The 27591-nt window shown below is 44.2% G+C and overlaps 6 protein-coding genes across 6 annotated transcripts; 5 read left to right on the forward strand and 1 right to left on the reverse strand.

Annotated features, from left to right (window-relative positions):
• Positions 1-1103: 1103 nt before the first annotated feature.
• HD556DRAFT_1302309 (uncharacterized protein) lies at positions 1104-2994 on the reverse strand (the record flags this gene model as incomplete). The annotated part of the gene is made up of 9 exons (XM_041299487.1): positions 1104-1192; positions 1248-1348; positions 1411-1618; positions 1734-1883; positions 1940-2260; positions 2304-2452; positions 2503-2684; positions 2733-2917; positions 2970-2994. The coding sequence occupies 9 exons, from the start codon at positions 2992-2994 to the stop codon at positions 1104-1106; spliced, it is 1410 nt and encodes a 469-aa protein (XP_041167556.1).
• Positions 2995-3854: 860 nt separating this feature from the next.
• Positions 3855-4376, forward strand: HD556DRAFT_1199166 (uncharacterized protein; the record flags this gene model as incomplete). Its single annotated transcript, XM_041296344.1, has 1 exon — positions 3855-4376. A coding segment is annotated over one exon (522 nt), but the record flags the coding sequence as incomplete, so codon positions are not given.
• Positions 4377-9116: 4740 nt separating this feature from the next.
• On the forward strand, positions 9117-14608 carry HD556DRAFT_1435627 (uncharacterized protein; the record flags this gene model as incomplete). The annotated part of the gene is made up of 22 exons (XM_041305458.1): positions 9117-9249; positions 9326-9586; positions 9651-9707; positions 9791-9823; positions 9878-9971; positions 10027-10085; positions 10146-10197; positions 10263-10308; positions 11086-11181; positions 11228-11507; positions 11557-11658; positions 11710-11772; positions 11826-12407; positions 12458-12651; positions 12702-12883; positions 12930-13084; positions 13139-13294; positions 13354-13506; positions 13557-13711; positions 13768-13926; positions 13983-14320; positions 14380-14608. The coding sequence occupies 22 exons, from the start codon at positions 9117-9119 to the stop codon at positions 14606-14608; spliced, it is 3579 nt and encodes a 1192-aa protein (XP_041167558.1).
• Positions 14609-15096: 488 nt separating this feature from the next.
• HD556DRAFT_1435628 (uncharacterized protein) lies at positions 15097-16207 on the forward strand (the record flags this gene model as incomplete). Its single annotated transcript, XM_041305459.1, has 6 exons — positions 15097-15210; positions 15261-15442; positions 15500-15531; positions 15583-15611; positions 15657-15714; positions 15771-16207. The coding sequence occupies 6 exons, from the start codon at positions 15097-15099 to the stop codon at positions 16205-16207; spliced, it is 852 nt and encodes a 283-aa protein (XP_041167559.1).
• A 99-nt stretch (positions 16208-16306) lies between these two features.
• HD556DRAFT_1435629 (uncharacterized protein) lies at positions 16307-17806 on the forward strand (the record flags this gene model as incomplete). The annotated part of the gene is made up of 3 exons (XM_041305460.1): positions 16307-16784; positions 16833-17279; positions 17325-17806. 3 exons carry the CDS (start codon positions 16307-16309, stop codon positions 17804-17806), a joined length of 1407 nt encoding a protein of 468 aa, XP_041167560.1.
• Positions 17807-17960: 154 nt separating this feature from the next.
• HD556DRAFT_1428135 (uncharacterized protein) lies at positions 17961-22223 on the forward strand (the record flags this gene model as incomplete). Its single annotated transcript, XM_041304687.1, has 12 exons — positions 17961-18046; positions 18159-18358; positions 18532-18635; positions 18686-18894; positions 18946-19241; positions 19326-19645; positions 19696-19915; positions 19959-20126; positions 20181-20330; positions 20388-20786; positions 20835-21094; positions 22212-22223. 12 exons carry the CDS (start codon positions 17961-17963, stop codon positions 22221-22223), a joined length of 2424 nt encoding a protein of 807 aa, XP_041167561.1.
• Between the last annotated feature and the right edge of the window lie 5368 nt (positions 22224-27591).

The raw sequence follows: 27591 nt of genomic DNA on the forward strand, positions 1-27591 counted from the left end.
GGATGAGTGCGAGAAACTTCTGGAAATTAAGATGGAGTTTCGTCCTGACAGAGATATGTGTAATGGCTACTTAGGAAACAGAGGAAAGGCTGCAAGGACAAAGTTCAAAGCAGAATAGGTCCGGAGGACCGCGGGAAAGTTCCGGAGGAACTTCCGGAAACTTGGAGGAATGGTGGATCAGAGGAGCGGAGGAGTGGAGCTCCAGAGGATCGGAGCTCTGTAAGGACAAAGTCCGAAGCAGAATAGTTCCGGAGGACCGCGGGAAAGTTCTGGAGGAACTGCCGGAAACTTGGAGGAATGGTGGATCGGAGGAGTGGAGGAGTGGAGCTCCGGAGGATCGGAGCTCCAGCCTAGGGAATTCCTCCCTAGGCCTGAGATGGATAATGACTAAGTCGGAGGACTAGAACTGTTACGAGGACTTAGGGTGAAGGCTAGTGTGAGGACTAATATGTGTAATATTCAGACTGAGGAAATACAGGAGTATCTACTGGGGTTTATATACTAGAGGCAAGTCCGTGCAGATCAGTAAGCAGAGGGGTAAGGCTATGTACGAGCATGTGGAAATGTATTAGAAAATGAGACGGATCATAGTAAATGAAGACTGAAATGAAATGAGGTACGGAAAATGAGTATAGTCTAACTTGAGAAGGAACATACAAAGGGAAAAGGCACGGAAGATAGACGTGGGTCAGATCCGGATGTTCGGAAGTCCAGAGACAGGTGATTACCATAAGGGGATGGGCGCTGATGTAAGGTTTGAGTTTGGACATGACAGATAGGTCGGATCCGGAGATCCGGAGATGTGGATATCAGATCTGGCGTCCGGATATTAGACGCAGGAGTACAGGGATCTGGATGGATAGAGGATTGGGTCTGGAGACATGGACAGGAGGTCCGGAGGTTTGGATGAGGCGTGGGAACGTCGTCGGATGTTGGTCCGGAATGCGGGATATGACAGACTTCTCATTTTACATGCATACAAGTACCAGGATGATGTTTGATACTCATGACAAGCTTTTTTCACACGATATTACAAGACAAATTAATACGGTCAGATGGCATTAGGTGAATAGTGACATGACAGAATTCAGTAACAAAGTTGACTAATAATCAGTGTAGAAATCAGTATTATAGGCACCATCCTCGTCATCCTTGTCATACTCCTCTTCTGCTCTGCCAGAGATACCCAAGCCTTGGTATGAAGCCATGATGGACCAGCAGGGGCAGACTCTCGGGTATATGCATACTGGTGTCGGATGGGAGGTCTGGACTGAGGATAAGCATATTGACGAGATGGGTGCATAGGCGGCGATGAACTATGATGACAAGGTAGACAAGGTGGATGGTGCTGTGAATGATGGCTAGTCATAGTCATGAGTAGAGGGTTTGCGTGGCAAGGCGAAAACATACTACATAGCACTGTCCTGAATTCGTCTGCTGACCATTGCACCCTCGCCATCACTTCTCATCTCATTGGCGCTTTCGGACAGGTACGAATTCTTGAACCTTGCGAGATTTCGGTAAGGCAGGTGCAGGGCAAGTCGCTCGAGACATATGTTGGCAGTTTGAACCATGCACGACGACACCTTGCTGCAATGAAGGTTGATGAAGGGGCACTCTGGTAGGGATGGAACAGGGAGGTGGCAAGACCTTTCGATGATCACAACATGGTGGAGAAGGGGACCAGGCATGTGGTGAGGAGGGCTGAGGAGTCGGAGAATTACGAAGCGAACCAGCAGAGTCCGGTGGCTCAATATGAGCAGGAAGATTCTTCATAAATTGAATGCAATCCATTAGAGTGCGCTGGACATTACCATCTGGGTCAGTAATGAGGGGGACATTTAACACTGCAGGATCTTTGTTGGCCATCAATACTTTAGACTCTGTCAAAATTCCAGTGAGTCATCCAATGATATGATAAAGATAAGTTCAATTTTACCATCTGACCACAGCATGAACATCAACTCTTTCTCAGGAATCTTCACCCCACTTAACTTATCTTTCCTTTTCTTCTTCAGCTCCCAGTGTTCAACACGAGCAAGCTCCGCATGGTATTGAGTGCCCATGCAACACTTTAAGTAGGGGCCAACGAGTGCCTTCAGCTCATCGGTCTTCAAGTCCTTGAATATGAATTCAGAGCCCACAGGAGACACACCTGCAGGCCAGTCAACAATCTGTACTTGGTGAAGGTATGGTGAGTTGAGCATAGTCTTCCAGGGAATATTTTCCGCCTCGTGTGGAATGCTGACTCCTTCTATAACTAGCATCAATATAATGTCAGATATGGTTACCACATGACTTACCAAACTTTTCTAGCATCATTATAGGAGCTACATGGCGATTACGGTCACGAGTTCCCTCCCCTTTCTCGCATAAGAGTTCAGGATTGAATTTCGGTGCTGTAATACAAGTAAAGGACGGTAAAGAAGCATCATCATTGATGTGATTGTACCTAGAATACACATTAATACAGCAAAACATGTAGAGGGAAAAGGTAATTACTTGATGACAGTCGTAAAGTAGTCAGCAAGTTCCTTGATGTCTGCTTGCTTCTTGTTGATGAGGTCTAGAATAAGTGGCGAACTAGCAAACACCCCTGCCGCTCGGCGACCTGCTTCCTCAGTCCCTGTGTATAAGATGAATCCTCCCACATAAATATCCTCAAGGCGTGAATAAGCTTGGCACTGTAAAATCAATTGAGACACCATATAAATGTAACAATACAGACTTACACTGAGGGCAAAGGCGTTGCGTTCAGCCATGATACGGTTGTATACTACTTTTGAAGACTCATCTGTGTTGCTTGAGGTCCCCTCCCAGAACTCGCGGATCTCTTTCCATAATTTGAGGTTTTCACTCTGGTCACAATGTTTGAGCCAATGGGCACGTTGCATCTGTTTCCAGTCATTTGTAGATACTTGGCAAAATCGCGTAAGAAAGATATTGGATGGGTACTGCACACTACTCACTGTCAGAAGACTTGGGGTACTTCATCTTGTACCATGCTTGATAAATGTTCCAACTATTGTCAGCTCGCCTTGATCCTGACTGTTGTCTAGGTCTTCATCATCTGTGGCTGGAGGCAGCTCCCTCCCCTTACCCTTGGCCCATCGGGTAGGAGGTGGAGGTGAGGAGTCACAGGAAGGAAACAGTTGACATGCAGTCAGACCTTAGTGATGGACCAAGGTGTAACAGTTAGTAGAACAACAGGGAAGAGAAGCAAGAGGGGAATTTGTGTAGAACATGTAAAGAATGCGCTTTTATGCAAATAATGTGTTAGATACTTGTACGTACACAAGTGCTCAAATCAGTCGACTATGGGCCAAATATGGGATTGAGCATTGGTGTGATGCCATATCTTGGTCGGCTGGGGGATCAGGGACAGTCAATGTCAGTGAATGAAAAACAATCGAACCTGACCTCAACTGGTGGTCTAACCTACTGCAGTCAGGAGGTGTTTCCCGCCTAATTCTCCCACCAGCTCCCTTTTCGGTCCTATTAGCGCTTTCAGATGCTAGTTCTGGCGTAGGCATTGGCATCGTCATTGGTGAGAGGTGGAATGCCTGGAGATTGGTACTTGGGGGCCAAACTGCAAGAGGGGACAAACGAGATATCACCTGGGCAGAAGCCATTGGTTTTGAACTGTTGGTCTATACCCTCGCCACTCTCCCTGGCATTAGGAACTACATCATCATTTACAGTGACAACACCAGTGTTGTTGAAGGATGTGGAAAGGAAGTCACAAAAACAAAGCTGTCAATGGAGTGTTCAAACACATTCATGAGTTCATTCACGATCTACCCAGACATCTCAACATATGCACAGAATATGTTGTTAGCAAATCCAATCCCGCAGAGGAAAGTACGGACCAATACACCTTTTACTCCCTCCCGCACATATTCCTCACGAGATCAGACACCTCGTCATCAACTTGTAGAGTCCTCTCACACCCACAGAGCTCTGCCTATTCCATGATGGGCGGTACTCCACTCCCGCAGCCAAAGTCATCAACCAAACCCTCATTCAACAACAAGTGTTCAAAAGAGCCAGAGCCCTGTGTGTCAAAGAAGACAAAATTATCTTCAACACCATCTCACAGTGATCCCACAGCCATGCACCATTGTTTCAGCGCCCCATTGACATCCAATCCATCTCCATCCCTAACCAATTCCTCCCCAATGCGCTATAGACCAGGATTAGTCCCTCTTCCATCGACCCTCAGACCTCACTGTTTAGCCCGTGAAAGACTTCGCAAATGGCTACTAGCAGGAGGAAACACACACATCTCCAGTGCGAGTACCCCCAAAACGCAAGACATTAGCAAATCCAATGAACAACTAGACCACATTCTAGAAGTCATAGGATTGTCGTGGGCAAACTCTACCAAAGAAACATATGGAGCCGGCCTCCTAGTATTTTACGTCTATTGTGATTCTCTCAATATATCTGAAGACCAATGTTGTCCAGTGTCACCTACATTACTTCTTGCCTTCCTATCCAGTTGCGCCGGATCCTACTCTGGTACAGTGCTAGCAAATTATGCTGCAGGACTCAAAGCCTGGCACCTCCTGCATGGTCGTCCATGGTCAGTAAATGCGAAAGAATAGAAAGCTATTCTAGATGGAGCAACCATGTTAGCTCCAGCATCATCCAAATCCTCCAAACGCCACCCATTTACCATTGAAATACTGTCTATAATTTGTACAAACATCGACCTCGACGATCCCTTAGATGCAGCCATCTTCGCATGCATCACTACCATGTTTTACTCCATTGCCAGACTAGGTGAATTCACAGTACCCGACCCGCCATCAAAGCTTTCAATTCCTCCAAGCACATAACTTGAGAGAACATATTTGAAGCTGTCAATCATAATAACTTACCTGTAACAAAGTTCCACATCCTGAAAACCAAAGCATCTCCAATCAAGGGAGAAGATGCCTTTTGGGCAGCTCAAAACAGTCCTTCAGACCCGAAGACAGCTTTCGATAATCATTTTCGTGTCAACCAAGCCGACAGAAAAGCTCACCTTTTCGCTTGGAAACACCTGAAGGGTCTAAGACCTCTCTCGAAGACAGAACTGTCGAAGAGACTCAGCAGCATCGCTCACAATGCCAATCTCCCAGATCTCAAAGGTCATGGACTCAGGATAGGCGGGACACTGGAATACCTGTTGAGAGGAATTCCGTTTGACGTCGTTAAATCCATGGGAAGGTGGTCAAGTAACACATTTACGCTATACCTGCGTGAACACGCTGTCATCATTGTCCCATACATCCAATCTTCCCCTGCCCTGGAACAGTTTACACATTATACAATGCCCCCAGTATGGTAAACACAAACATGAGTGTTTCTCCTACCTTTCAGAGTATCAAGCTTTGCTGTTAGTGTCGTCGCACTCCTAAGCTTATGGGGTCTCAGCTCACCTTGAAACCCTTAGGTTTGTGCGCTTGCAGCGGGCTGAGAAGTCCTACGGGCTTTTGCCCAAAACCCCTTGTTAGACTTAAATTAGATATCATCAAAACTTCCTGTATCCAAGCAACTCTAAATTCACCTTCACTTCCTGCAGACACTTTACGTCGAAAGGTATAGATGAAGATCCATACAAGTTTACTAAGGCCTGTCGCCGTGCAGGAATCACCCTCTATCATCCTTTCTGGGAAGACCTGCCACATTGTAACATATTTCAAGCCATCACTCCCAATGTCTTGCATCAACTGTACCAAGGACTTGTCAAGCACCTGATCTCGTGGATCAAATCTGCATTCAGTGAGGCAGAAATTGATGTATGATGCAAACACCTGCCTCCTAACCACAATGCGCGAGTCTTTATGAAACGCATATTCATTCTCTTGCGAGTCAGTGGCACCGAGGATGAACAAATTTGCCAGTTCCTGCTTGGAATAATCATTGACATTCGCCTGCTGAATGGTGCATCACCACTCAGACTGGTCCATGCTGTAAGAGGTCTGCTTGATTTCCTGTATCTTTATGCTATCCTTGTCACTTGCAACAAATCTTGGATCTTCTGGATGATGCGCTCAATCTGTTTCACGACAACAAGTCAATTTTCATAGATCTTGGCATCCGTTCATCATTCAATCTCCCTAAGCTCCACTCCTTTCGACACTACATTACAATGATTCAAGAGTTTGGAACAACCGACAACTATAATACTGAGTATACTGAACAGCTTCATATCGACCTTGCAAAGGATGCCTACTGCGCAACAAACCACAAAGATGAGTATATGCAGATGACCCTTTGGCTCAAGTGACGAGAAAAGATTCTTTGACACCATCAATTCATTCAGTGGTGTCGTTGCTTACCTTCCGTGGATCCTTGCCAATCATTCAGTTATTCTCTGCCACACATTGATCTTCTGTATTGCTGACAATACAAAGTCACCAAACACCCCTCTGTGAAATGAGTGACTTTCTCGGCACTTGCAGCTGATTATGGTGCAGTACATTTCCATGTGGCCCTGGCACATTTCATAGTGCAAGTCACAGAGCCACATCTGACTGCCTGACAGCTTGAGGATGTGGCTGTCAATGTGATACTGCCTTTCCAATCTGTGGCTGTGTTTCATAAAATCTGCTACAATGTCATCAATGTCGATGGAACACTCAACAATCTCACCATTGACTCCATTCATGCTTGGCCAGCAAGACATGACTGCCACAGCAGGAATGTCCCTGCTAGGTTTGACACAGCTCTTGTGAATCTGGGCAGTGGCAGGAATTTAGGTGTGGAAGGTAGGCATGGACTATGTTGCTGGAGATTCATACTGATGAGTGAAATGGATATCAGGGTACTGAGTTGCACAGGTCCAGATTGTGTTTAGTCTCTCAGCAAAGGCCAAACTTACTATGTTTCGCAACCTGAATGTGCCGGATCATTTGGCCTATGTTGAATGGTTCACACCTTTTGCTAACAGACCAGAGCCCAATCATGGCTTGTATAAAGTCTCGCGAGTATTTTGTGATGGTGACAAGCAGGCCAGCATTGTGCCTGTGTGCAACATTTGACGTTCTATCTACTTGATGCCAAAGTTTGGGCCTGTGGCCCCTTAGGAATGGATAACAAGCAATGTATTAGATAGATGTAGTACTTTTTCTGTCAATAACTTCACTGAACGGGATGCATATGTTACCATTTTCTAGCACTCTGACACACCATTGAGGTCTAATAATGTTTAGCATTGACAAAAGTTGGAGAGCAGACAACAAGCTTGCAGATGATGGGCTGGAGCTCCATCACGCCATTCCCAACACCACGAACATCATGTGCAAATGCCCAGTGCATGTCAGCAACTGCTGACATGGCTCAGATGAGTGCGGACAACAGATGGGAGTAGGAGGAGGGAAGAAGATGAGGTGGGAAAGCTGATGGCATCCCATGCATTAGAGAGTGTGATGGAGATTTGCTGCATACATATGAGGCAATGTGAGGAAGGAGTTGGTTGGTGCCGGCAAATGAAAGGTTGGCCAGTGGTTGCGGCCCAGAGAAAGGAGTAGGTGCGCGGTGTCTTCTTAGATAGATGATCTATAGATAAACACCTATAAAACCAAATATCTCCATGGTCAGTGATTCAGACAAATACCAATGACTGATAACGCGGTCATTCGTGGGTGGCTAGTTGTATACTACCCAAAGTACGTTCAGCTAAAGGTACTTCTGCAAGATCAGTAAATATGATGGTCAATCCAATCTATGGACTTGACAGAAACAAACAAACAAACAAATAATGGTCAGCCCGACAGTATGGCAGTAACCAAAGAAATAGAAAGTTCTCCCTCAAGCTTCCTTTCAACAACAGTGCCTCTTACCAAACTGTACTCCAAAAAGAATGGTGTGGAATTACAATAATCAACCCCCTCAGCACAAAACAGGTAGAATCAAAGGTCAAGACTAGTCAAATGCTTTATTGTAGAACTCTTAGCTCAATATTGAACCTGCTGTCAAGGAACTCACTTTGAGTATTCAAACAGACTCAGGAACGGACGTCCTTGGATTTACTACCAAGTCCCCTCTTCAACAGCTAAAGCCTAGCAGGCACAGAAAACCTTGGCTCAGTATCACTACTCAGATGAGTGAGGTCAAGCTTCACTATCAATCCCTAAAGTCTCCCCACTAAGCTACTCTGAGTCTTAGGTGGACATAGAGACAACACGAATATTTTGGAATATGCTTTTTGGAAAAAGAACACCAAAGGCTGGTGAAGGTAAAACAAAAGAGAAAAGAAAAGAAAAAGAAAATAGAAAGTAGAAAATTGAATAAAACTGTGGCTGTACCTTGCTTGCTGGTTGTTGCACACAGTGAGCTCGCAGCTACTCGTTTAGTAAGATGAGCTTGCAGTATTACTGTCTCTTGAGAATGTTCCTCTCAGTCTTGAACAGTTCTTGACACTGATGCTGACACTTATCACACCTTACTCACAACTTAATGTTAGATGGGCTGAAAACTCCCACTTGGTTGCTGCTTTTTTATTTCAAAACTGGGGTCATTATATACACAATAAATGTGGCTGTGCTACTAGTATATTCAAGAGTCATAAAGAGTCATAAAGAGTCATAAAGAGTCATAATGAGTCATATATTCAGGGTGAGTCATAGTGAGTCAGTTCAAAGTTATTTCTAGTCATAGTGAGTCATATATTCAGAGTGAGTCATAATGAGTCATTGGGTATTTTGCTAAGTCATCCTGGCTTGTTGCTAGTCATGTGACCTATCCAACTCCTGATGACAAGTCCAGAAAGAGAGTAAGAAATGTCACATGATGTGAATCCTTTGTGTGTCTGTCTTTTCTTTGCTTTGTTTGAAGGGTGAAAATGACACGAGCCTAGTATTTAGGGTTTTACAAATGTTTTTCCAGGACAACATATGTGGGAAATATTTTTCACAGTCACCTGACATGCGTGGGAGTTTTGTCTGGGTCATCACCATGGCTGACTAAGCAAAACTCATTGCCGAATTAAAGGTACTAAAATATTCAGTCTGCTCGCATGCAAACTCATAAAAACGAAAAATATTCCCTTAGCCTCAGTCTGACTTCAGTTCATAGAGAAAATGATTTCATAGGGCATAGGGCTCATAGGAGAGTATTAGTCATCCATGCACCGAACCAGTTTGGTGCAGGTCAGCGTTATCAGAGATAAGGTGGATGATGGGGTGGAGACGAGGGACGGGAACGGTCCCGAGGATCCGGTCAACGGATATCCGGTAGAGGAGGACGAGCCGGTAGATGGTGAGGGCAAGGATGAAGGGAAAATGATAGGGGGGCCATGTGACTGATGTTACTTGTAACACATGGTGGTGGAAAGGCATGGTTGATATATACAAGAATCTTGGAAGGAGAATGGCAATGGAAAGCTTAGGGTTGATATGGAGGGAAGGACCACAGTGGATGGGAAAGGCCCGTAATCAATTATGGGAAGGACCATGGGGGATGGGAAAGACGTTACCCTCTTGGGCGTGCTTTGCCTTCGCACTTGGCTTATTTCTGGGGCGCTACACGCTGCTGCAGACTTATTCTCATATTTCAGGTGTGTCAATCATTCACCTTTCACTCGTCAATCTAACCGGTGAGTTTTCGATGTCTTTGATCTACAATGTCTCCTGACACGCATCGCACTTTACCCACTATAGCCCTCGTCACTTTACACCACTTTCAAATCTCATCTCACACGTTTATCTACGACATCGGTGAGTCGCATTTGCACTTCATTCATATAACAACATTCCATTCACACGTCAACAGAGGATATTGTTTTCTTTCAACCACCCAGCTACTCGACAATCTGTTAAGACTTTGCTAATTGGTGAGTGTATTTACCTTATTCATTTGCAACAAGCGCATAGACATGACCGTTTAGGATACCACTATCGTCCAACTGATGTGATCAATGTCACAAGTATCTGCGCACAAACAGCCACCTCACACTTACTCGCCCATCTGTTGGCCAAACTGTACGTATAACTTACGTTCTTGTTGCCATATTATAAAATCCTGATTTATTCTTAGGAAACAAGCACCCTTCGCATCTCTCGACATTCATCTACTAGTGGCTGGTGCTCGACAAGGTATATTTTACATGTTCCGCTGTACAATTAGTGTCTGACTTGTTCTTAAGCAACCGACAGGGTTGAGTGTGCCTCTGACCGCTGACCAACCAGCAATTTGTCTTCTCAAAATGTAAGTTCTCAAAACAGTTAGGTTTAGCCAATCAGTCAGATCTGTCCCGCTCATTTTTGTATTAGTCAGGGTCAGCTGAGTCTTTCATTGGCCAATCTCGCCGTCAGGGTTGTATATCAATGGGCCTCGACCTCTCCTGTCTTGGATGCAAATCTGGAATGAGATCCAAGTGTTGCTCTGTATGTGCTCACTACCACTGATCTGTTCGCTAACTTTCCTCGGCTGCCAGACACGGTTCTCATTGGCTCGTCTCCCAGCCAGCGATGCACTCGTTCCATTTTAGTCAGTCTCAGACTTGACCAATCTAAAGGATTGGGCACTGTACGTAGCCACCACCTCCGATCCACCATTAAATTCCAGTAAGGCCAAGGTCAACCTTTTTTTCTATTATTTAGCGCTAACCAGGTTTAGCTTCAGTGCTGTACCCTAGCGTTTATGGCAACAACGTCCGCAGTTCAAACTATAAAGGTAATGAGTCTCTCAAGTTCGAGCGCGTCAAATTCTGTGTTCTCAACCCAATATTGTTTGCAGTTCACCATCTTCTACCATCCATACATTGTCTGACTTCGTGTCGACCAAATATTGTTGAGCAAACTTCGAGTTCTCAACTTGTGTTCCATGTATCTCCATGATCGTAGGAACACTATCGTTTTTCTTGAAAATGCCCGCTGTTACTACCCGCTCAGGTCGTCATGTCAAGTGTCCTCCTCTGCCTGATGAACCCAAGGTATTCTTTATATTTTCTTGACGTCTGTAGTAGCTGGCTCCTGTCATGTCAAGACTCGCAGCAAGGCAGCGAACATTCATACTGAGTCTGATGCAGACACCATCCAGGCAAGTTATTTTTTTCAAAGTTTGTCAACCATGATTGATTTTTCATTGCTTTAGTCCCCCTGGGCTCGAAGACACCCCCACGCTCGTCGTCGCGCTGGGCCTAAGAGTGTTATGGTCGACGACAACAACGATGACAGTGATCCACAAGAGGTAAACTATGTCTGCGAATATGTCGGTGTCCCCACTTACTTTTTAGTCATCTACAACTCGTCGTCGTCCTCCACCCAAGCCTCGTCCGCTTGCACGGTCCAAACGTTCTAGCCCCATGACCTCATCCGCTGAGGAGGAGATTTTCGAGGCCAGTTTCTCAAGGTGCTCATCAATAATTCAAAAGACCCCTGATGTCGATACAGATCAACAATCCTGCCCATCTCATGTTCAACTTGCTGATGGCACTTCATTGACACGTGCCGAATTCAACTCCCTTGCAGATGAAGAAATATGCGCCGACACCCAAGATGGCGATGTAGAAACAAGTACAGTTTTTATTGTGATGTGAATGTCCTGTATTGACTTGTTGCCTAGCAGCTCCTGCATTGGTTGCTGAAGCACACAGCACTACTGCGAGCAAGGATCCAAATCCTGCCTCTGAAATTCAATCAAATGACCCCAATGGTGGGACTTCAGGTGAGATAGTGACTCTTTCATATTTCATAGCTTCACTAATTGTGAATACAGCTACTCCTACTGAGTCGCACAACACAGGGCACGGAAGCAAGGATCATGGCAAGGATACTTCAGGTGAGCCATAGACATTCATCTATATCCAATACCTCAACTAATTGTGCATACAGCTGCCTGTGCTGATTCACACAGTGCAGAGGATGGCAGAAATAATTCTGCTACTCCTGCTACTGGCCGCCCGCATAGGTCATGCGGCGGCAAGTCATATGCACCTGATCGTAACAACGGTGAAGAGAGCTCTCCATCTGACAGTGACTGGGCTGCCGACCAAGAGCTGCGCAAGAAAGGACAACGAGCTGCTGTTGATGCCGCTGCGAATGATGGTGACGACGACGAGGGTGTCCCTGCAAGCAACTCCCTGTCTCCATCTCGGTTGATGGCCACACAAAAGCAAAAGTCCAAGGTGATGGTGGACGTCAATGAAAACAACGACAGCGAAGACGAAGACTTTGTGAAGATCAAAGGGAGAATACCTCAAGCAGGTATCTCAAAGGCGCAGGAGCTTGGAAAGAATACGTTGGAAGCTGCCAGAGCAATTGGAAAAGAATATGGGAAGAGTGCAAGGACGATCCTCATCCAAGCTGGGTTGACGATGAAGGCAACCCGGAAGGAGTCTCCGTGGAACCAACATCAGACATGGTTTGCAGCTACCTGCCCCCCACCTAAAGGAGTGTCGGGAGCTGTGTTGCCAGGTGTGTTGCAGTCTTCGTTATTGATTTCTTAATGCTAACGACTTTTGCAGCGGATCTTAAGGCTTGGAGGGTGAAGCAACGAGCTCATTACAAGGCCCACCCACATGGTGACCCTCAGCACGCATCAGTGTGGAAGGAGATCCTGGAGAACTGGGATCGTGCTGTTGCGGGTTCAACCGAGGACCTTACATCACGATCTGCTGCAGGTCTGATGATGGCTGTTCGTGATGCTTTCACAAAATCGGTAAGTGTTGTATTCATGCGATCTTGATCCAGAGACTAACTACGATCAAGGCTTCATACTGGCATCACACCCATGGCATTCACATTGCCGGTGTGGCAATATTCCCTGGTGACAAAGAAGCAGGCCACCAAGCATCAGGACTGTTCGCCGGCTCTGACATGGTCAAGGCCCTCATCAACTCACACCAACTGGATATTAAGCATTGGCTAGATGAGCTCACCACAATCCTTAAGTGCGTCTTGTATTATTTATAGGTGTCAGTGCTAAATTACTTCCAGGTACAAAGACTTGGAGGCCGCACACGCCAAAGGCAAGACTTTCAGTTTGCTCCCCCCTTCTTCCACCACTCCAAATGGTACCCTCTTGTGTAACGGCAAGCCAGCCAGGGATAGGAACAGAAAGGTGGTGCCCATGATAATCAGTGAGAAATTTGGTACGTTTGTTTAATTGCAGTGTATTTCTACTGTACTAACTATATGTTGTATAGCTGAGGCCGGCCACCCACTCAAAACCTCGAACAGTAGGTGGTTGACCATGTTGGACATCCTGTATGCCGAGAAGCTTTGCATACATGATTGGCCCGCTGGTGTTCCCCCGCCTGGCCCCGATTTTGATCTCAAGGCTCTATCTGCAAGTCAACTATGTGCGTTGGTTGCTCCATATCTCAGATTCATCTCGGAGCCATGTACGAGGCCGAGTTAGGCCTTGATGACGACAATGACGACAGCAAGGCAGAGGCAGCGAAGGCGAAGAAGCGCAAAGGCAAGTCCAAGAAGTCAGACGACAAGGGAATGAAGATGGGGCCGATTGCAGAGGAGCCAAGTGTAGTATTGCATATCAGCAGATGGCCTGAAAGTACGTATTGGATCCTGCAAATCATACACAAGCTGATATTACAACTACAGGTGATATTCTTGCTCTTGAGATGCAGGCCTCAAATGTGTGTCTCATCCCCCTCGTCATCGACACTGACAGCAGGGTCGTTCACGCCCTCCAAGACTCGGAGAAGTGCATCAAGGACCTTCCACAAGATGACACTCCTAGACGCCGCAACAATGAGGTAATGAAAAAAACCCACTATCTCTAATACAGCAGCTTCGCGCTCAACTATGGAAGCTTCGCACTCAACTATTGGAGCTTCGCGCTCAACCATGGGAGCTTCACGCCCCAATCAGGAAGCTTCGCGCCCCAATCAGGCAGCTTCACGCTTCAATCAGACAGCTTCGCGCTTCAACAATGCAGCTCCGAGCTCCAACTGTGAAGCTTCGCGCTCTCGTCAATATACTAACTGAGCTATCCATGAGGATCTCCTGCCTTCATCGCCACCCCAGGAAACCCCACGCTCACGTCACCCTACTAATCGAGTCTTTGACGACCTCCCGCCTTTGTCACCGTCAACACCATCTTCGCAATTCTCGTCTCCCCCTCCTATTTCACGCTCGTCAACTCCAGTGCCAACTTCAGATTATTCGCACGTCCGGTCCCGCTCTCGATACAAGCCGTCCTGCAATGGAGCACTTCGACATCAACATGCATATGACGATGTTATGCCAACATACAATTCAGATATTTGCAAACGGACTCGGCCCCATTATGAATCTGCTCAGGAGACTGAAGACTTGGAGCGTGAAACAGTAGAGGAGAGGCACCGTGTCAGGGTGCATGACAAGTGTGTTGCTATGCCCTGACTTCTATGTATGTTTGCTAACTGTCATATTATTGTATCAGTTCCCATATACATTCAGGGCGGGCCCAATCGCAAATTGTCAGCACCTCCCGTTCTCGTTTGCCATCGTATTTCTCTGTTGTGCCGCCCTCCCGTACCGGTTCCTCTGTTGTGCCGACCTCCCGTGCCAGTTCCTCGCAGTGCCGCCATTATCCAACTGTCAGATCTCCGCATATTCGCCCAGCATCTCCTGATTGCCGTCTAATCATCGAGGAAGATGAGTATTACTAACTTTGTAGCCCTTGTTGCTGCCCACTTCTGGTAACGTCTTCTGGTATTCAACCCCACTGGCGCAGCAAGTATGAGCGACCGGGGCGACCCTCCAGATGCAAAGTCTAGGAGTGGGAGATCAGCGATGCGAAGTCAACTGATCAAATGAGTGAACGGCACGAAGCCAATTCATAGTGCCAGGAACCGTCGTTGTTGGACCTATCGAGGGTGTGGAAGGCGGGATGATCAGATCGAGGGCGGGGAAGGCAGGATCGAGAGCGGGGAAGGCGCAATCGAGGGCGCGAGGACAGCATAAAGGACGGAGTATTGTCGATGTAGATGAAAGAGTGAAACTTGTCAATTGTGGGACTTTCCCACCAGTCCTGCAAACTTCGACTTTTCGACTCAATTGGGAAGTTCCCACCTTGTTTCTCAATTGTCTCATTTCCTTCTCTGCATTCCCCTTCCCCAGTTCCAAGTTCCTTCTTTGCCCTCAGACCACAACATTCATGCATCCTTCATCACTCGCATCGTTCAGCTCATCACACGTCAAGCCCATCAAGCTCATCACCGCGATTGATCCAACAACCACGGTTCCTGGCCCTTTGAATTGGCTTCGTGCTGTTCACTCATTTGATCAGTTGACTTCGCGTCACTGATCTCCCACTCCTAGACTTCACATCTGGAGGGTCGCCCCGGTCGCTCATACTTTGCTGCGCCAGTGGGGTTGAAGACCCTCTTGGGCGTGCTTTGCCTTCGCATTTGGCTTATATCTGGTGCGCCACACGCTGCTGCAGACTTCCTCTCATATTTCAGGTGTGCCAATCATTCACCTTTCACTCATTGGTCTCATCAGTGAGTTTTCGATATCTTTGATCTACAATGTCTCCTGATGCATATCTTACATTATAGTGCTCGTCACTTTAGCTACGTCTTCCTTTTTGGTAAGTATTCTTTTCATTATCTCACTAATCCATATACTGACCAGCACTTAGACTCTCACCATACCATACCAAACTCTGAGGTGTGTTTGCCTTATACCTGTCAGCACATTTTCTAACTTTCACAGTTTTCCATCATGCCCAACGCTCTGACGATGTTCAAGGGTGACCCGACACTTCGTGCATGTATGTGATATTTGTCTTTTAGCATTCTTACTTACTTATGTGCATGCATCCTGCAGCTTGGTTACAATCTTACGATGCCGTCGCCATCGCCATCCAGGACAATCTAGTCATCACTACGCCCAACATGCAATTCGTTCCCAAGTTCCACCATTTCGAAGAAGAAAACATACAAGCCCGCGCCGATGGTCGTTTCGGTGTCGTCGACTGCTTTCAATGGCCTCAAGCCTATGACAACATCTTTTGCAATTCTGTCTGCATTCCTCGTAAGGAGGCTTACCCGTTCCCGCACCCGCTTCACTGGGCGTGGTACACTCCCGAGCAAAAGGACTTCAAGACCATCCCAGGCAATTCGTTTCCTGTAGGCACGCTTGCCTCTGACAAGGTCGAAGGACTGGAGTCACTCCTCAAATCAGTAGAAAAACGTGTACAGGACTGGAGGGCCAATCGACAAGGCAAAAGGGATGTCATCGTCAATTGTGTCATCTCTCTTTGACACGGTATCTCGCGGCTCAAAAAACATCCCCTGACCTTTTGTGATCTCCTCATCTTCGTCACGGATGCCCAACGCCTCCTCCTCGAAATTCACTCTTTTATGGATTGGGTTCTCATTGCCCAACCTCGCATCTCCTCTGGCATCGGGACTGTCATCGTCAATTCGGAATGGATGGGCACTTTCACGCATGACAGTGACATGTGCAACAAGCTCCACATGGCTGGTGTGCCCGTCTGGTATGTCCGCACGATGGCATATATACCTGCCAATATGAAGGTCCACAAACCCGTGTTGATCACTCATTCGGATGACATCGTCATCTCAATGTATGCGGAGGGCAACAGAATCCGCCCTTATGATATCATTTATCGTGGCCAAGGTGGCCACCAGCGCCAACTTCATGTTCGTCACCTGTACGGCGGCACAACTTTCAGAAATCCCGACGTCACGGTTCCCTCGTCTGCTTCATCCAGCAGTTTCTCTACCCCCAATTCTTCTGCTCTCACGCCATCCTCTCAAACATCCGCTGCTGGAAGAGCACCTCAACAAAGTCTCAAAAAGCATAGGCGACAACCTTGTAAGTGAACCCTTACTAATTGCTTTGTGTTACTTACTACTGTATTAGACGCAAGAGAGGCTCGGCCCACCCAGCCCTCCCAGTCAGGGGAATCCAGGGACAAGTGGAAAGACCCTGAGAGCCCATATCTTCCGCCCTCTCTTTTGCATTGGGATGATGCCCTCAAGACTTGCAACAAGGATCCATCCCGCGTGCACATGCCTTATGCCATCGATTGGGGATACAGATTCCCTGAACCCGCTCTCCTCCTCGGTCCCAAGCTGCCGGAGCGCCTCCAGGGTTATATCGCTACCTGGCTCGCCTGCCATCTGCTATGGATTGGCCGAGTCGATCACGACCTGCCATGCAATTACCCTTCGCCACAGCTCTGGCGTGACTTCCTCGGCAGTGGACTGACAACCCAATCACAAGGCGCAGCACCCAAAGGCAAGGATCCCGAAAAGAAGGGACCTACGGCGGCGGAGAAGTGCAAGGCGGTGATGAGGGACTTATTTGGTGATGACGTGTTGGAGACTCAGGGAGACCTGTTCACATGAGAAGGATCGGTGGAATTTCGTGGCGAACAAGTGTTGGTTGCCAGTCTCGCCAACCCTCCACGGCGTCTCACCCAAAGGATCACATGGGAGTTATTCGAGCTTGGTTTCCGTTATGAGCTGAGGGACCTCAATCGCTCCCTGGCCGGCAAACATTGGGCAGATGATCTGATCGGTCGCGAGCAGCTCCTTCATTCTATCTTCCCTGGCAAGGCTGGATTAGTCATGTGGTCAGAGCAATTTCCGGAGGACAACTACGGCATGTGGAATAACACCTTAATTGGTGTTCTACCTTACCTGGAGAAATTCCGAGAACTTATCTGTGCTTGGGACGGCGCTCCGCCGCTTCTGGTTGCGCTACTGACGCCAGATAGCTTCACAGATACCAAGTGTTGGGAAGTCATGCATACTGCGACCGTGTTTTATGTGCAGACATTCTTTCGTCATTTTGGCAGGCCCCCCATCGTTCCCCATTCCATCCCTTTGTGATCAATACTATATTGCAGCGTTTTCGTACTAAGCATTTATTCCCTTTTGTTCTACGCTACTACTAGTATAAATGACGAATTGTACTATGTACCATTACCTGTTAATCTCCGTAACGCGCTGTCAGATAAGGTTATGCTTTGTTTTAGTAGGCTGCATGAAAACTCAACCTATATCTCCCAGCCCCGCCTCCCTTGTTGGTCTTGCCCGGACGCCAACGCCTCATGCAGCAAAACTTCTGCCGTCTGTTGTCTGCATCCAGGACATCGGTCACACAAGAAGATATTACCGATGAGGTTCTCTTCAGCGACTCCCTACATTTCTCCAATGATCCTATCGGCCGTCGTCTCACCAGCTCACAGAAAAGGGCCAACCAGTGGCCCAGATGGTCACAAGATGTCATTCCGTCCCTACTTGTACCATATTTATCCTATATCCAACAAACTTCGGTGTTACGTTATACCAACGCACCAGGAGAAGCTCAGCAAGATCTTGCAGTTTGCCAAGCTGGGTGTAGGACTCGGAGTATTACAGTTGCATGTGTGCACTTCGACGGTGTGTTATTTTTCACTCTTCTCCACAATGTATCTCACACATCTTCCAGCATTGAAAAAAAATTAACATCATCACATGCCCGTGTTTCCCTGTACCCCTCCAACTCCTTCGTCACGGTCTGTTTCCGTGCGCTCCTCTCGCTCCCTCACTCGTGGTCGACTTGCGCGTTTTAGAGTTCATCCGTCTTCTCTCCGTACACCAGGCTCCCAACCAAACCATGTGGTGCGATGCGGTGGACACCTTTCTAGATGGAATGGGGTACAAGTTGTCATGCAAGGTTAGCCTTTCTAATCCTCTCACATACAATGATGCTCAGTCTTTCATCAGAATAACTTGTGTCATCGTTTCGGCAATACTTTCCACTGGTACCAAGTGCTGAGCATCTTGGCTCGCAATCGCATTTCTACTATCATCGCTGACATTCGGAGGGGTCAGGCACATACCCCACCCATCGATCAGCCATCTGAATACCTTCGTTCTCGTTGCCTGCTTTGTTTCGGAGGCAATACTTGCCATGGAGCAGATGCTCGTTCTATGTAAGTTTGTGTCTCAGCTCGTATTGTACCGTATTTAATTGGCAATACCAGCCCAGACGTTATTGTTTGCATAGATGCCTGCTTTACTCAAAAGTGTTCGACTAATCCTCGCAGTGCTAGCAGTATTGACCCTCCTAATCCGACTCCAACATTCTTTCTGTCGAATGATGATGTCAAAGCGATGGAGGATTTTGTACAAAGTTCTCGTGGAGAAAGACGTCGAATGCAAGCCTCAAGAGCGGAAGAGGAGGAGGATCGCTATGAAGAAGGGATGCGTGTGCCAGTGTCTGTGTTGAATGGATGCGGAGAATCCTTTGTTGCTGCAGACAAAAAGCATGAAAAGGCAAGTACTCGTTTTTTTACCGACACAGGCCTGATGGCCCTTCTATGCTGACATGACCGTGTCCTCTGGCTTGCCAACCTCACATCAGCAGGGGAAAAGCAACACTACGCGCTCGCTCTCCTGGACCAGTTGTTCAAGCACATACCCCCTCAGATGACCGTAGGACTTCTCTATGACATCGGATGTCAACTCGAACACAGCTGCCAAAAATGGAATCTTCTCGATGACAATACCCTATCGTGCATATCCTTTGCTGTTGTGGTATTCCATGCCTATGGCCATCAATGGCCCTGTCAGATCATCTACCATCCGAGGAAGTGCGAGGGTTTTGGATCGTCTGATGGTGAGGGATGCGAACGATTGTGGAGTTCTCTCAAGCAACTCATCCCATCGTTACGCGTTTCTGGGGTAAGTAAGTCTATATTCACGTGTATATCTTATCTCTAATTCTACTGTAGTTCCATCAACGTCTCTTTGTCCTTGATGTTCAAATTCGCCACCTGGACACAAAATCCATCCAAGGCTACGGACATTGGCTCCATCGGCGATGGCTGCATTGCCAGATTAAGAAGAATGCGGCTCTGGACGGTTTACTGGACTTAGACGTCAACAAGGATATCCTTCATGCTGAATGGAAGGTGCAAATTGCTCACCAGACGCGACCTGTCCCACATAAGAGTTTTACCAGTGTTCTCGCTGTCTTACTGATTACATTGTATAGGGCAATCCAAGAACAAGGCGGCGGAGGTCATTACCACTATTCTTGCGCTGGAGAAGACCCTGGATGCTCACGATACTTCTGTCCGTGAGCTAGAGATGCAGCTTTATGTAGGCGCCGTTGCTAATGTCGTGGAGTTCAATCTGCAGCTCGCCGATGCTCGGTCACGACGTGCCAAAATTGCAGATACCCTTTGACGTTGTAAGGCTACCCTTGGACCGCAAGGACAGGCCGATCTTATGACGATGAAGAATGACATCTACCTGACCATCCGCTTGAATGCTCACACAGTAAAAACTCGTATTAGGGACCGTCTCCGTCAACACAAATTTGAATTGGAGAGGCTAGAGAGGTCGTATCGAGCAACAGTAAATGGTATGTTACTACTCTTTTGCCTTACTTTTTCGGCATGTCTCATGTGTTGTTCAACAGAACACAAGCTTCGCTCGAACACCCAGTATTCAATCAAACGGCGAGAACCTGCAATTCTCAAACTGGTGTCAACTTACAATGGCCTATGTACTCAGCTACAGTCCCTCATACGTCAACGGCGAGCTCCCCCATCTGCTATTCCCCCTCATCCTATTGCTCATGAAGGCATCTTCTTACTCAACGTGGACGATGAAATCTGGCAAGATATTGGCCTCAACGACGATGGCATGCACCTGCCGGCATGGTTATCGGATGAGGCCACCAGGTCTGGTATTTGTTTACAGCTTGAATTGGATCGTTGCATTGAGGAAGAGACTCGTTTGATGCGAGAGCGGTCTGTGATGCAGGAATGGATGTTAGCAGAGTGGGAGGCTGTCCAGACTGCGTTGAGAGATCCTGGTGTGTGTAGTCAGAATATACCATGACCGACATTTAATTTGTCGGCAGCCAATGATCTCGTGATGCCATTCCACCTCAAGGCCCGCGCAAAGGAACTTCTGTGCATCTGTGTTGTCTGGAAGAACAAGGTTCGAGAGATCCCTTGCGCTTGGCCAGTCGAGAGTTGGGGTCCTACAAACGAGGATTTCCTTCGAGCCGCTCGAGACCAGGTGCAGTCATCATTTTTCCAGGATGATGATGACAACAAGAGTGAGAGTGTCGGAGTGGTGGACGAGAGTGACGAGGACGGTGATCTAGCATATTCTGAGGTTGGAGATAATGAAAATGTCACAATTAATCATTTATTTTAAAAATTAATACTGTGAGTCAAAAGCACAAGGAAATTGGGGTTAAGCATGAATATTGGAACAAGCAAGCAATTGACTGGTAGATATAACTAAGGACAAGGGTGACAATGATTAGTGGCATAGTTGTATATGGAGACCATGTGCATCCTTCCCTTAATTAATTATGGGCCTTTCCCATCACCCATGGTCCTTCCCTTAATTGATTATGGGTGTATCCCATCCACCACGGTCCTTCCCTTCATTGATTCCATCCACTGTGGTCCTTCCCATATTTGATTACAGGCCTTTCCCATCCACCTTGGTCCGTCCCACAATTGATTGCAGGGCTATCCCATCCTTCATGGTCCATCCCATAATTGATTGTGGGGCTATCTCATCCTCCGTGGGCCTTCCCTTAATTGATTCTATCCTCTGTGGTCCTTCCCAAAGGTGATTGTGGGCCTATCCCATCCTCCATGGTCCTTCCCACATTTGATTACTAGCCTATCACATCCTCCGTGGTCCTTCCCTTAATTGATTGCAGGCCTTTCCCTTCCTCCATGGTCCGTCCCATAATTGATTGTGGGGCTATCCCATCCTCCATGATCCCTCCCATAATTGATTACAGACCTTTCCCATCTACTGTGGTCATTCCCTCCATATCAACCCTAAGCTTTCCATTGCCATTCTCCTTCCAAGATTCTCGTATGTATCAACCATGCCTTTCCACCACCACGCTTCTTCCAAACCCTTTGTCTATGTCAATCCCAATTTGAAATCTGAAATGAGTGATTATTTTCAGAGGGGAGACACCCTGGGCTGGGCCTGGGAGGGGGGGGGGTGGGGACGTTAATGAATGATTATTTTCAGGGGAGTGATCTCAAAGTATTTCGCATTTTTCAGCCTTTCTCGTCTACTCCTTCTTGAAGTTGTTCAGCCTCTCTCATCTATTTATTCTCTCTTCATCATATTCCATTCTGTATGATTTAGATCGGGAGATGGGAGGCGAACTAACAGGATGGTGATGGGGGCAGCATCAGTGGCTTAAAAATTGATATCTGAATAGTGCAATCCCCAAGTAATGACTCTGTAGGTGTAGGCGAGTAGCTGAGACCAGGTGTTGGTGGATCAATATCTGAATAGTGCAATCCCCAAGTGATGATTCTGTAGGCGTAGGCGATTTTATAGACATAACAGTGTGATGTAAATGTGTGATCATTTTCAGAGGGGAGAGATCCTGGGCTGGGGGGGGGGCAGTGAATAAATGATCATTTTGTGTTTTCTGATCCTATTTTATAGACATCTAATAGTCATTACAGTCATTATATGACCCATTGGCTTGCATTTAGGGGCCAAGAATGCCCCAAAATTTTCATTTTTTGGCACAGAAAATTGGGTGGTAAGAGGACCCCTGACACCCCTCCGCCATGGGAAAATACCATGTATGTATAGTCCAATGTTGGCTGGTGGTCTTTCCCATACAAAAATTATTTTGATCATTGGACCATGCCCAACATATTTTATTTTGGATCCTATGCACTTGGGGAAAGACCAACAAACATTGGCCAGACCATCCGAAAAGCACCCCCTAGGTGAAAACCCTTATAGGTATAATATAACCTAAGAGGTACCTGAAATGGGGTGACCAAAGTGCTCACTGACCCCCAAAACTATTCCCAGACTGCAGACCCCTGGATCGAACACACTTGTCTTACCAAGTATAGCAGACTAGGCAGTGCAAGACCACAATATAAAGATATCAGTTTGGAGCCATCTTCGTATAGCCCCACTCTGTGTTGTATTCCTACAGCGCATTTGAGAAAACGTAGGTTATTTTTCTACATTTGACTGAATTTGCTCAAATTATCCCTAATATTAAAAGGGGGTTTTTTCCGATGTGTCTAGGAGTTTAAGTTTTTATGGCTTAATCAATTGTTTTTTAGTGTACAGTAATCAATGAAATAATAGATAGCATGTAGTGTAGTGTCTCCTTATAAGCTGCTGATATCCCAAATTCCATAGCAAAATTATGGTTAATAAATATCCAGAAAAGAAGGTTAAATATGAACAGTATATGTTATATATATAAAAACAGCAAGCAGGTAGCCTGTGTGTCATGCAATAAGTGTTCTTCTACAGGTATGCAATTCATTGCCAAAAAACTTTAAAGAAGCTAAGAAAAATTAATCTAATGGGAATGTCACTCACAACTGAACTTCTATCCTTTTGATTTCTTTCAGGCGACTTTTTGTATTCTGGGCCCATTGTTCCAAGGTAGTACAAATTGGATAGACCCAGTTAGGGTAATTTGATAATATATCTCATTCTTCTAGACTTAATGGGTCTGTAAGATATGTGCTCCCAGATTCTCACAAAATATATCTACCTCTCTCTGATTGTGTATGTTTCGCCAGTACATGACCTACCCATACAACTACAATGTCCACTTGTAAATACATCAATCATAAATGTGGCTTCTGTTAAGTTAAATAACAATACTGGGTGAACTTCATAAATTAGGTAGAAAATAGAGAATCCTATTACATGGTTAGTGGTGACATGATCTGCAAATAAAGTTTGTGGGATCTTTTGAGGCCATTGTGTAAGATTATCATCATATGCTTTCACCAGCACTTTTTATAATATGAAATGACCTCTTTCAACTACTCTATCAGCCTTAGCACAATATACTTAAATTCTTGGGCTGGAGGCATATGCATGATGTGGTAGATACTATGATAGGAATGTGTATCTTTGTGCTGTACCATATCTGGTAGGGGTTATATGAATGCATATGGTGTCATACATCTAAAAATAAGTAGGGCCAGAAAAACCTCAGCTGAATTGTCTTCCATATGGCAGCTTCTCCTTTATGTCCAAATTCTTCATGTACTTGATTCAGAATAGTTGCACGCTTCTCTGAATCAAAGATTACTAATAATGGTAGAGAGAGAGGTAAGGCTATATACAAGCATGTGGAATTGTATTAGTAAGTAAGACAGATTATAGGAAAATAAACTTGGAAATGAAACTTGTACAAAGATTAATAAGTAAGATGGAAACAGAAATAACCAAAAGCTAGAAAAGCAGAGATACCTAAATGAGGAAACATTACAGATATGAGCAAAGCATGGAAATAGGTCTAGAGATCTGGAGATAGAGGGTCTGGAGATATGATAGAAAACAGAGACTGATTCTTCTGAGATATGGAGACTAGAGGTCTAGAGTTTATGGATGAAATTAGATTGGGTATAGATTTAGAAATATGAAATATGACAGGAATGCTCTTGCTTCCTTTGGAGTTGTCAAGTCAGGTCGGTTTAGAATTTTATCTATCTTGGTCTTATTAGGATTGTGTCCTTCAGGAGAGCAACAATCAGGACCTCTGGGAGACACAACTGAATTATAGGTGCTGAGAATGTAGCATCAGCTTCCTTGATATAATATATAATTTGATGGGTTTTTAACAAGAACAATAGATTGTTCTTACTTATTAGGGAATGTGGTTGTAGAGTATTTTATTTGGAGATCATCTATGAATATATTGGCTTTGTCTGGAATTTCATCCTTAAGAACAAAGGTCATGTATTTCTGAAATTCTGCAGGAAAATTGGTGAATTCAGAAGTAATATGAAATAATTTTAAGGAAGTTAGAAATACAATAAGGTCTCCACTTAATAGGTGCAGTTTTCTAGCATTAAATTCCTAGAATACATTGAACACTGTATATCATTGTGCTCTTGCAAAGGGTTCTATAAAATCATCAAAAATAGGAGGTAGTCCAGTATCATAAATTGTGACTTTGTTCCAAGGCTGTAAATCATGAACTGTCTTCACTGTTCTGTTTTAATTTTTATATGTGCTTATTATTGTCTGACCCAACCATTTCCTTAGGGGTATCTCTTTTGGCAACATGATCTGTCTATTTTCTAGTCTTACTAATTTCCCATAGTGAGCAGTTCTTTTATTCTTAGGTATGTTGCTAATGTGTGATCCTCTTCTCCACATCCAAAATAAGTTATTCTCTCAGCATAGGGGTTATAGACTATATATGATATTAGTAGTTCTATTAGATGTATTATAATAGTTGTCAGGGTTCCTAGATATATTATTTATTTCATTGTCTCTTGGTATAAATCTAGCACTAGGAAACCTACTATCTTTTAAGTCTATATCATATTCCCTTCTTTTCCTGCTTAGTAGATTCTCAATAATGTTTTTTACTACAGGATCTAAGAGATATGACAAAATATTTTACCTTTAATCAAGTATCTCAAGCAGCAGAAAAGATTCTACAATGTGATTACTTTGATATGGACTTAGTATATTCAGATATGGAAGACTTAGATAGCAAAGATTCAGATAGTTCCAGCAACACAGACTTAGAGAAGAAATATTAGAAGAGATCCAAATCTTTAAAAAGAGTAAAGTATAGAAGGCGCTGACCTACTAGTAAGATCATTATATGTATGATTCACTTTGAGGATGGAAGCTCAGATGAGGAAACTCCTATTTCTAAAACACAAAGAGCAGTTCACAGGCAATAGGCTGCTAAACAAAGCTCACATAAAAGTGAGAATTTGATTCAATAACTTGGAAGAATGAAAATAAAGGATATTAAGAGTTCAACATCATCATCATTGTATGCAAATGCTACCTCATTTTCCTATGTTCAGTATGAACACTATTATCAGACTACAGAAGCACAAACATAATCTTCAGGGCATCTTCTGTATCACACCTGGATGTAATAAAGGTGATCATGATCACAATCACTGCTACAGCAAAGGAGGTGGGATGGAAGGCAAGTGCCATGGATGTGGACTAAGAGAAAGGAGAACTTAAAGGAAACAGCTGCAGCCATTATTCCTACTATCCTTACTAGTCTCTATGATGATGTTTCCTTTACATTCATCACAATAGTCCCTGACAATGTTTTCCAGTATAAATATATGATCTTACAACTATCCTACATAGATACAACTCATTAGTGATTTGTGTAACATACATATTAGCATATAGGAGTCTTTATTACATTTCCCTAGAATTTGTTACTTATCTATTAAATGTCTGATCTATGTCTTTTAAAGTTTAGTATACATATTGTTTTATGTATATTTATATATATTAGTATATTTCCTTTAGCCCTCTACTTACACTTACTTATATAAACTTATTCATCTATAGATTTATGTTTACTTCTTAGTAATATTCAATTATATATCATAGTCTAGAGTGGCAGCTTATAGTATAAGATAGTTTAAAATTAGCAGCAGTAAAAGTAAAATGACTTAAGTATATTAGAATTAATCTATCAGTCTTTTGTTACAGTTTTATTACTCATATGAAATTAACTAATACTTCAAATCTACATTTCTAGATCATCATTCATTAACTTCTACAGTTCCTTATTATTTATTTCATACAATTTTTTACTTTAAATCTACAATTTTTATATTTTAATTGTTTTATTATCATTCAATGGTAATCTGAACAACATTCAGAATATAAATTGTTTTCCTTAACATTTTTGATGAAAAATTCAGTATCTATAAACTAAATAATACTGTACTAATCATATTTGCGGATTATAAGTGTTAGCATTATATCCTGACAAATAATCTATAGATAGAAGTTGGACCTTTTTATTAATAATAGGACATCAAAAGAGTTATGTTGAATGGTTTTGTATAATCTACTTCAATAATACTTATCATGAATGCTTTAAGTATTACTGTAGAGTTTTAGCAGATTTTTTCTATATTTGGCTAGGTCAATATTTCATAAATAGATTATTCATTTTGTCAAAGTTTGTCTGTATCTCTCATTAGTTTTCTTACATGCATTTGTTTAATGCTAGAATCTCATTACTTCTTTATAGTCAATATGTATTCAACAAATCTTATTCATAACAATTACATATATATGTTGCTCTACTAGTATAGCTATGTACTAATGATTTTCATTTATAAACTCAATAAGCTTTTTAGTTTAATTACATAACTTACATTTTCTTAACAATTTTTCTTTGATCATTACTTCATAATCACTATCTGAAGTTTATCATAAGCTTAATTGAATAAATGAATAGAGTGATTATAATTATTATGCTAGTATTATATATCATATATACATACAGTGTGGTGAAAATAGCTTTTGTAATGAGTATATTATATACTTAGGATCATAATAGATGTTTTGATGAGGAGGTCGTATATTTTGTTATCATTAAAATTACTTTCTTAATATAATATAACTTCAATTATGATCTTTAGCCCTGTAATTATAACATATTCTGGCTTCAAATCTATACAACATTGCTACTACATTCCTAATAAAAAATCTACTTAGCTATCATATTGGAATTTATGTTATATCAAAATTTTCTCAACTACAAGTAAATCAATTAATCATAATACCTCTAATCTTATTAATCATCTACTTGTAAATATGGAGCAATCTCATTTCAGCAATATCTT

Source organism: Suillus plorans, assembly GCF_016647745.1.
Source record: "Suillus plorans strain S12 chromosome Unknown HD556scaffold_1, whole genome shotgun sequence".
Taxonomy (NCBI): domain Eukaryota; kingdom Fungi; phylum Basidiomycota; class Agaricomycetes; order Boletales; family Suillaceae; genus Suillus; species Suillus plorans.